At 43.6% G+C, this 10,530-nt stretch overlaps 1 protein-coding gene and 1 pseudogene across 2 annotated transcripts; one reads left to right on the top strand and one right to left on the bottom strand.

Moving 5' to 3' along the window:
- Positions 1-716: 716 nt before the first annotated feature.
- LOC110486299 (oxidized purine nucleoside triphosphate hydrolase-like) lies at positions 717-3,109 on the bottom strand (annotated as a pseudogene). The gene is made up of 4 exons (XR_016485946.1): positions 2,993-3,109; positions 1,864-2,020; positions 1,445-1,585; positions 717-1,249 (listed from the first exon to the last, which is right to left on the bottom strand). The product of XR_016485946.1 is annotated as an oxidized purine nucleoside triphosphate hydrolase-like (transcript).
- On the top strand, positions 2,885-10,213 carry rrmj2 (ribosomal RNA methyltransferase 2). Its single transcript, NM_001165200.2, is given in 2 exon segments — positions 2,885-3,255; positions 9,604-10,213. Coding segments are annotated over 2 exon segments (735 nt in total). The 5' UTR covers positions 2,885-2,954; the 3' UTR covers positions 10,038-10,213.
- The last annotated feature ends 317 nt before the right edge of the window (positions 10,214-10,530 follow it).

Below are 10,530 nucleotides of genomic sequence, written 5' to 3' on the forward strand. Positions count from 1 at the left end.
ACCAAGGCTATTACGGTTACAGAAGTCATCAAAAGAGAGCGCCTGGGGAATAGGAGTGGAGCTAGGCACTGCAGGGCCTGGATTTACCTCTACATCGCCAGAGGAACAGAGGAGGAGTAGGATAAGGATACGGCTAAAAGCAATAAGAATTGGTCGTCTAGAACGTCTGGAACAGAGAGTAAAAGGAGGTTTCTGGGGGGCGATAAAATAGCTTCAAGGTATAATGTACAGACAAAGGTATGGTAGGATGTGAATACAGTGGAGGTAAACCTAGGTATTGAGTGATGATGAGAGAGATATTGTCTCTAGAAACATCATTGAAACCAGGAGATTTCATCGCATGTGTGGGTGGTGGAACTAATAGGTTGGATAAGGTATAGTGAGCAGGACTAGAGGCTCTACAGTGAAATAAGCCAATAAACACTAACCAGAACAGCAATGGACAAGGCATATTGACATTAAGGAGAGGCATGCTTAGTCAAGTGATCAAAAGGGTCCAGTGAGTAGTGAGGTTGGTTAGGGTCACGGCGATTCAGACAGCTAGCCAGGCCATCGGTAGCAAGCTAGCATAGGATGGAGGTCTGTTTTTAGCCACCTCGTGCATTTCCGTCGGTAGGATTAGTTGGGTTCCGTGTGGTAGGGGGGATCAATCCAATTCGCAAAAAAACAAACAATAGATATAGTTATAGAGGCCCAAGAAAAAATAATTAAGTAACAAAAAATTAAGTAACAAAAAAGAGGTGCATTCTTTACTAAAGAGCACACTGCATTCGCACATACATTAGAAATGTAATATAAACACAGTGGAATGGGATACATGTGTCAGCAACATTTACACATCCAGTATTTTGTTTTGGCTCAGTGGGAATTAATTTGACTGATTCACAGGCATATGGTCACTGGCAACAAAGGGTTTGTAAATTGACAAAGACCTGGGGATTTCTTGGCACTGAATATGAACAAGGGTAGCTGGAATCAGTAGGAATCCTGCAGTATTTCTCCAGGGATGTTTCAGGTAGGCAACAATGTGGGAATGCTCTTTGATACAGTATGAATGAGTCCGAGGCCAGTAGTCGGTCGTAAAGCTTTTCTACCTCCTCTAACTTGTGATCGATGATCAAGTCATGACCCTGAAATTTGAAGTAGCCAAAGAACTTCTTTTGAAGCATCAGTGGAAACCACAGAATATCGTCAACCCACATTTGACCAAAGGGTATCTTGTCCGAGTCGAACCACTGCGGCCTCATCTCTATAAGAGAAAGGGTATAAGTTAGTGAACTTCGTCAGACATCAGTCTAAAATGTCTATAAAAAAGGCATGTGGTATAGGGCAGCAGTTTTTTTCCAGGAAAACTATGGGGTCTATGATTATAGCCTATTGGGCTGAGTTTATCCTGGTCACAAACCAGGCCCTAAATAGAATGCATGAGATTGAGAATGAATACCATCCGACTCTGTTGGCTCCCCGTTGTAGTTGTCAGCTCGGAAAACATGGGTATCAAGCAGCTCTGTTTCTCCGATGAATTCAAATGTGATATTTCCAATCTTATGCATCCACTGTGAGGCCACTTTCCTCCTGCAGTTCTCTGGAAGAAACAAACTGTTTGTAAGTAGAGAGAAAGTAGCAGGAAAGTGTGTCACTTTCAGACCAGAGTAGGAAAAAAAATAGATAGTAGGCCTCAGATAACAGCCAATAATCAGACCATGCCTACTGTAACATCACAATATGACATGTATGGGGGTATGTAGTATCAGATGCTGCCCAGTGCTGAAATCTGTTAACATGATTTTTACATGCAGATTGTTAAGCCAAACTGTAGGGAAACCTTTCAAGACATCTACAGAGGACTGCAAACAATCTCACCGCCTGGCAGCCTCTTCAATAGTCTCCCCAGGTTGGACTTTGCCACCAAACCCATTCCACTTCCCTGCTCCGAACCATCTCTTCTTCATGCCCAGCAGCACCCGTCCAGGCTGCACCACCAGCACCAGGGTCAGCAGCTTGTTGGTAAACATTGTACCTGTAATATACATAATCGGTGTGTAATAATCAGTAGACCACAATCCGTGGATGACCTCACTCTCTTGGTTGCATCGAAGCTACAGTATCTCTAGAGATGATACATTGCAGATTATTGAGAAGTATTCTGTAAAGTTATTTTCTGACAAAACACTATTGTAAAAGTTCTGGTATGCAAGACATCACAGCAGTGCACAGCAGCAAACTTGGACAAGTAGCCTTTTATTGCATTCTTCAAGTAGACTAGAAGTAAAACTCCATGCAAGTAACTTTCCTTTATAGCAACTTTTAGGTTGTCAATCTAGTCCTTAAATGGTTTTCATAGATTAGAGTTATCCAGAATGAATAACGAATTTCTCCAGTCCCGCGTTGACAGTGGCAAGGCCTGCCATGTGATCGTATTCAATGTGTCAGGCCTGTAACATTCGACATGGGTAAAGGATAAAATTGGTCGTTTTAGTTAAAGATCTGTGAAAATGTGTTACCCTCAAATATTGTCGACTGGAAACAGAAGTATAATGCCAAACCATTAAAAAAATCCATAGCTAGTGATAGCAGTTGCTGTAGTATTACGGTAACATATTTAATTACGCATCCTCATATAATTTAACATGTTTGAAAAAAAATTATTGCCACGCGTTATAACAAGTAGATCTGCGCGGATTATGTGCATTATTGACGTTCTCGGACAGATTAATTAATTGCGATCAATTTAGCTCGCACAGCGCGCCGGGTTGGCGGATCACGTATGATTCTAATGTCGCCCTGCAGGACTACCGGGAGCCCTAAATTGCGGTGTCGGCTGTCTGACTAAATCGAGCGTGTCCAACACATTCACGTGACCAGGAAGTGCAACTACAAATTCGAACGAAACGCTGTCTGCCAGCAGCATTAGCACAGATTAGAAAATTTTTGCCATTACATTTAGCTAAATAATGTGGTACTCAGTGTTACAAAAATCATATCTACATACCTCTGTACATGTCCTAAAAAAGGCTGCGCATAATCTGAAAGGAAAGAGTACTGCCGATCAGCGTTGGATAGTTCGGCAGCTTAATGACCCCTTTGTGAAGGCTGCCCATGTGCACAACTACCGGTGTAGAAGCGCCTTCAAACTGCTGGAGATTGATGACAAATATAAACTTTTAAAACCCGGATTCAACGTAATAGATTGTGGTGCTGCACCGGGTGCTTGGAGCCAGATAGCTGTTCACAGGGTCAACTCAACTGGGGCTAGTGAGTACGTCTTGTATTTACCCAACTGGCAGATTAGCACATGACATGCTGTTATAATTAATCGACCAGCCAGGCCAAATATACATTTTCCTGCATCTGACATTGTTCTGACTGCCATGTTTATTTACATGTATTTATCTAACCTTTAATTTGTTAGGGAGTCATACTGAGACCAAGGTCTCTTTTAGAGATGAGCCCTGGAAATACGCACAATAGAAATAAAACAAATGCAAGCGGAAAGAACGACATGGTCATAACAAAACAAACCCATTCATCAGTAATATGGTCCTCAATCAGCTTTCTGCATTGCCCTAGAGGCACCAGAACATCACATTTAAGAACATTTTGAAGATTATTCCACAAATCATGTGCACGAAAGGTAAATCAGCATTTAGTTAACTTTTAGTTACTTTCCAGAGTTAACCATCCCTGAGATCGGGTGTGGTAACGCCTATGTCTAAAGTTTAGTCATGATGTTAGGTACAGTGGGAGTTTTACAAAAAGGGCTTTATAAATGAAAACATAGCAATGTGACATCAAAGAGGGACAACCAACTTTCTGATAGAGAATGAAGTGATGAGTACTAAAATTGTCGCCCTTAATAAAACACAGTACGCTAAGTTAAACTGTAAAACTGCCTTTAATGAAGTGGCAGCTGCGTTCATATAGATGAGGCCGCCATAGTCTAGGACCGATAGGAACGTCAACTGAATAATCTGCTTTCTACTATTTAGCGAGAGGCAGGACCTATTTCTATAGAAGAAGCCCATGATATTTATATAGAAGAAGCTCATTATATTTATATAGAAGAAGCTTCTTACTAACTCATCAATTATACTTTTTAAAGACAGTTTTCATATGTCCCTGTAAGCAGGGACAAGATCAATATGAACACCATCCCAAGGACATATGCTTAAATCATCAGTTATTTTTATGTGCTCTAGAGAACAACATGTACTTAGTTTTACCTGCATTCAGTAGGCTACTCATTTCATCGCTGCCCGCACCTGCCCACCCGTCCAGCATCACTACTCTGGACGGTTCTGACTTAGAATATGTGGACAACTACAAATACCTAGGTGTCTGGTTAGACTGTAAACTCTCCTTCCAGACTCACATTAAACATCTCCAATCCAAAATTAAATCTAGAATCGGCTTCCTATTTCGCAACAAAGCATCCTTTACTCATGCTGCCAAACATACCCTTGTAAAACTGACCATCCTACCGATCCTCGACTTCGGCGATGTCATTTACAAAATAGCCTCCAACACTCTACTCAACAAATTGGATGCAGTCTATCACAGTGCCATCCGTTTTGTCACCAAAGCCCCATATACTACCCACTACTGTGACCTGTACGCCCTCGTTGGCTGGCCCTTGCTTCATACTCGTCGCCAAACCCAGGTCATCTACAAGTCTCTATTAGGGAAAGCCGCGCCTTATCTCAGCTCACTGGTCACCATAGCAGCACCCACCCGTAGCACATGCTCCAGCACGTATATCTCACTGGTCACCCCCAAAGCCAATTATTCCTTTGGCCGCCTCTCCTTCCAGTTCTCTGCTGCCAATGACTGGAATGAACTGCAAAAATCATTGAAGCTGGAGACTCTTAGCTCCCTCACTAGCTTTAAGCACCAGTTGTCAGAGCAGCTCACATATCACTGCACCTGTACATGGCTCATCTGTAAATAGCCCATCCAATCTACTTAATCCCCATACTGTATTTATTTATTTATCTTGCTCCATTGCACCCCAGTATCTCTACTTGCACATTCATCTTCTGCACATTCTACCATTCCAGTGTTTAATTGCTATATTGTAATTACTTTGCCACCATGGCCTATTTATTGCCTTACCTCTCTTATCCTACCTCATTTGCACATGCCATATATATATTTTTCTACTGTATTATTAATTGTATGTTTGTTTATTCCATGTGTAACTCTGTTGTTGTTGTACGTGTCGAACTGCTTTGCTTCATCTTGGCCAGGTGGCTGTTGCAAATGAAAACTTGTTCTCAACTAGCCTACCTGGTTAACTAAAGGTGAAATAAATAAAAAAAGACTGTAGCTCAGATAGAGCCTGGTCACCCATGGGGGCAATAGCATACACAACAGTATCATCGGTGTACAAGTGCAGGTAAAATATTTTTTTACAGACAAGTCGATATTGTTAATGTAAAAAGTACAGGACCCAGAATCGACCCCTGTGGGACACCTTTCATAGTATCCAGGAAACCTGATTTAACACCATCAGTAGATACACATTGAGTTCAATCTGTCAAGTCATTTTTAAACCAGTTACATTCAGCCTGGTCTAGACCAATTGAGGAAAGCCTCTGAATTAGCAGTGAATTATAAACAGTATCAAAAGGTCAATGTAGAGAGCAGCTCAATGTTGCCTTTTATCCATATAGTTAACCACATCATTTATAACTAGAGATGCAGCAGAGATAGTGCTATGACCTGGTCTAAAACCCGACTGATGCACATTTAGAATACATTTCAAAGATTCTTAGCTGAGAATTAATCAAGGATTGTAATATTTTAGCTAGGCAAGAAAGTTTTTAGAAATAGGCTGATAATTATTTAGGTCACAAGGGTCACCACCTTGGTGAAGGGGGGAGTACATGGGCTGCCTTCCAAACCTTGGGAATAGCAGCAGATATAATCATCAGGTTAAACAAATGGGTTAATGATTTAGCAATCAGGGGGGCAGAGAGCTGCAGCAAAAATATATCAAGCATATCAGCCCAATCTTAGGCAAGGCATCTAGCACATCACATCACAGATAGTGCATTTTAAAATTTAAAACAAAGATTCACTAGGGGTGCGTTCATAAATTCATTCTGGATTGCCAGACAGAGCTCAGAGTGCGCTCTGGGCGTTCATAAATTCAGAGCGTTGTCCGTTTTGTAAATTCGGCGCATTCGGAGTGCACACTGGACGCTCTGGCTGAGGAGTAGGGTTGATCCGAGTGTTCTGACCTCACAACGGCAGTCAAGCACCCAAGCTCACTGGTTAAGTTAGCTAGCAGGCTAGCTACTTCCAGGCAGAAATGAAAGAACCTCACTCAGACCATTTTTCTTGCCCTAGCAGAGCTGGTTATTCAGAGGGTTGGTGACTGTAACTGTGCTGCTGGCAACAATTTTAAATACAACTTTTTGCTGAGGTTTACTGACACCTGCCATATTCAACGGGTGTTGAGTGTTTGAAAATTAATCAGTTATTCTGTGCTCTGGCTCACTCAGACAAGTGTGCTCTGGCTCACTCAGACAAGTGTGCTCTGGCACACTCAGACAAGTGTGCTCTGGCACACTCAGACAAGTGTGCTCTGGCACACTCAGACAAGTGTGTTCTGGCACACCCAGACAAGTGTGTTCTGGCACACCCAGACAAGTGTGTTCTGGCACACTCAGACAAGTGTGTTCTGGCACACTCAGACAAGTGTGTTCTGGCACACTCAGACAAGTGTGCTCTGGCACACCCAGACAAGTGTGCTCTGAAATTGCAGTAGATCCAAAAATGCGGGAGATAGTGGCTAAATCAGAGTAGAACATGTCATTTAAAAACCCTTCTGGAGAAAATGTTTTAATGTCTCTTCTTAATTAAACACCGATTAGTATTTTGCTGTTTTGTATCTCTAATACATACTATGGAACAATTTTCACTGAGATCATACGCAAATACAAAAATATATATTTTCGGGGTTATTAGTGAGAATTAAATTAATCAATGAGGAGTTAACAGGGTTTTTCACATTTAGTCGTGTGGGTTTTGAGATGAATTGAGTCAGATGTCTATGTATATGCTCTTAAATTGATTTGAGGCCGGGGATAGCCAATCCAGATTAAAATCCCATAAAATGACCAACTCCGTGGAAAAACTCTCAGATATAACACCAATAACATCCGCCATGGCAGCGGTAAATCCCAGAAACAAATAAGTGTGTATTCTGGTTTAATGGGCACATCTACAACCAGGAGCTAAAATGTATTGGGAATATAAATATTTAAAGATTGGGACACCATGAAATTAGATTTGACATATATGGCCACTCCTCCCCCTTTCTGTAATCTGTCACATCTAAATACATTTATAATAATTTACTTCAATGTCTTTATCAGATACAGAACCATTTAACCATGTTTCCGAGTGAACCAGAATGTCCGGACACGAGTCCTGCACCCAAATGTTAAAAAATCATACTTCCCACAATTAGGTGCATCAGCCCAAGACCCTTGGGATTTAAAGTCAGAGGGGGTATTCACCTCAGTCCCATAAGAGCTAACAGGCACAGGGTCATCTGCAGCTATTTGTTGAGTGAGCTGAGACTTAGCCATGGTCTCTGGCCAACCCACATGAGAGCAGAGTAGACAGCATTTGACAGACCTCCCTCAAGTTGCTGGATGCAGGGGATGGGGGGGGGTCTGGGAGAGCAGTGTTGGCAGAGCTCAGTCCACCCTGATGAAGCTCCTGCCAAAGGAGGCGGCTGCCAATGCTGCATTCTGGGTGTGCACAGGAGGCCTTGGTGTGGCTCCTCTTGCAGGGCTGGAGCTGCTATGGGGAGCAGGAGTGTCCCAGGCCTGTCCCGGGGATGGGAGTAGGGAGTGTAACCAAAACGAGCCTGGGAAGGAGGTTGTGGGGGAATTGAGGAGGGTGGTATGGAGGACAGTGTGGCTGATTATGTGAATGATACATGGTGTGGACTGCATCATGTGGTGCACTACCTACCCTCAACAGTGTTTTGCTAGACCCTAGGGTAGTGGTCGGTGCAGTGTAGTGCTGTGCTGTGCTGTGATGGGTCTGGTAGAGCTGTGCTGTAATGGGCCAGGTCTGGTTGAGCTGTGCTGTGATGGGTCTGGTTGAGCTGTGCTGAGGCAGGCATGGTCTGGTAACATGGGAGGGAGATTGTAGGGGGAATTGAAGAGGGTGGTGTGGAGGGCAGTGTGGCCGGCGATGCTCCAAACTCTGCATGGGGCCTCTTTGACTGCGTACGGCTTGGGCATAGCTCAGTGTATCTGTATGCAGTTCCTTGGAGAGAAGTGGTAGAGGGTGGTGTTGGCGGGGTCAGTGTTGCTGCCTGTTCTCCAATCTCTGAGGTGCCACCAGATGCAGGTCTAATGGAACGTCTGACGTTGGGCCTTAGCACACAGTCCTGAGAGAGGCTGCCATTTACCCTCTGGATGGTGGTGGGTGGAAATCTCTCCTCTGGAGCAGGGTAGATATTACTATAGTCACAAAGGGGAAGATGGTGGAGGCCCTTTCTATCACTCCCCTTAGTGATGTGGTCACCCCCTCCTGTTGGGCACACAGGTCATTGGTCCCCGTGTGAATGATGATATGGCTGGGGGAGACAAGCTGGGCCACAGTCATTATCTCCAAAGCTCTCTCTGTTGTGGGGCACCATAACTTTGACAAGTCTTTATCTGGGGAAAGTTTTTTCTCTCATATACATTTTCCATTTGAGTCCATGATTAATATAATGTCTGTTTTTTTGTCAGGTCTGTGGAGGATGGCAGGAGTGATTGGAGAATTACAGGCTGTGAGTTGGGGATGGAGTGGTCAGTTGGGTTGGTGGGTTCTGATTCAGCTGTTGTCCTGGTTTTTGTCGGACTCTTTGTAGAGTGGATGGTTGTGGCTGAGAAATTCCTGCCTTAGCTCATGTAGCTCCTTCTGCAGGTCGTGCATGTGGCTGGTGTTGACTGTGCTGGGCAGTCTACACACTTCCATCCTGAGAGCCTGGTTTTCCTCCTCAACATTATTCATTGCACACTGCGGCTCCCAAACCTCATCCCGATGCTGAAGCACCAGGCTGATCTTCTCCTCTAGAAGATGCTGTGGTACTGCTGGTGTCACGCGTTAGAGATTCATGCTCAGGGCTGTGTCTGCTGCAGGCGAGGGAGGAACAGCGACACTGGGGACTACATACTAGGGCACAGAGGGAGTGGAGGCTGTTGTCGGTAGTGACAGTGGAGAGGTTGTAAGTTTAGCAACAAGAGGTTTTATTTGGTCGAAGTAGTGGACAAATTGATCCAAACTGGCCACTGAACCTTGAACCGTCTCAGTACCGTTATAGTAAATTTGAATGTTACTTTTGGTGGTGGAATCAATGTACAGATGCCTCACTGTTTTCTTTTCTGACATTTTAAGTTCATTGTTGGTCTTGTGGAGAGCTGTGTGACAAGCATTCGGATCATCTGTAGAACATCAGTTTGACATCAGTGAAATTAATTGTCAAGGCTCGACAGTGTTATCCCAATGTCCTTTTAGCACAAGAAGCTGTGAAAATGAGTTATGACGGTAGTTCCACACTTCATGACCTCTTGCATGTTTTGTTTCTTCCAGATGGAGAATTCCCCCGTGGCACTGTGGTTGGAATTGACCTTCTGCGTATAGCACCTCTAGATGGAGCTCACTTCCTGTCCAATCATGACATCACCGACCCAGTCACACATGCCAAGCTGCTTGAACTTCTCCCTGGTGCCCAGGCTCATGTCATCATGAGTGATATGGCACCCAATGCCAGTGGTTTCAAGGAGATGGACCATGAAAAACTCATCACAATGTCATTGTCATTGATTGACTTGGCTGCGAAGGTGTTGCAGACCGGTGGCTCTCTCATTTGTAAGTATTGGGACGGGGCATTGGCGCACCAGCTTCAACAGAAGCTTTCAGCTGTGTTCCGTGACGTCAGGACAGTCAAACCAAAAGCCAGCCGAAAGGAGTCGTCGGAGTTGTTTTTCCTTGCCCGGTCGTACAGAGAAAATAAAATAGTCTGACTGTATATTTTAATGCGTGTTGTAAGCTTTGTTCACCTGCAAAGAACGGCTTGAGGTGCTAAAGCACTTGAGGAGCCCCTCTATTTCTCCTTCCTGAATGTACTTTTTGTAAAAAAAATCTATAGTGTGCTATGATATCTTTACCCAACTCATTAAAATCGATGGATATTCTACAATGATTAACATTAGTCAACATCTACAATTCTTGAAACCTTCCCTAAAATATTTTAGACATACTTTATAAGTACAAGTCCCATCCATACCACATCTGTAAATCCAACAAGAAATTTGGATCAAGCATGCATCATTCATTTCTCACTCGAGCTGAAATATTTAGCCTACCAGAAGATGGCACCCTTGAGGTATCAATAAGCTGTGCATTTGCAGGCCAACAATTTCTCCGTACTGGCTGTTTTCATCTTTGCCCACAGACACGGTGATATCAACATCTACGGGCCAGAATGTATTGTATGTATCAAGCCCTTGTCATCAG

This window comes from Oncorhynchus mykiss, chromosome 13, assembly GCF_057628025.1.
Source record: "Oncorhynchus mykiss isolate SJ-2025 chromosome 13, ASM5762802v1, whole genome shotgun sequence".
Classification (NCBI taxonomy): Eukaryota; Metazoa; Chordata; class Actinopteri; order Salmoniformes; family Salmonidae; genus Oncorhynchus; species Oncorhynchus mykiss.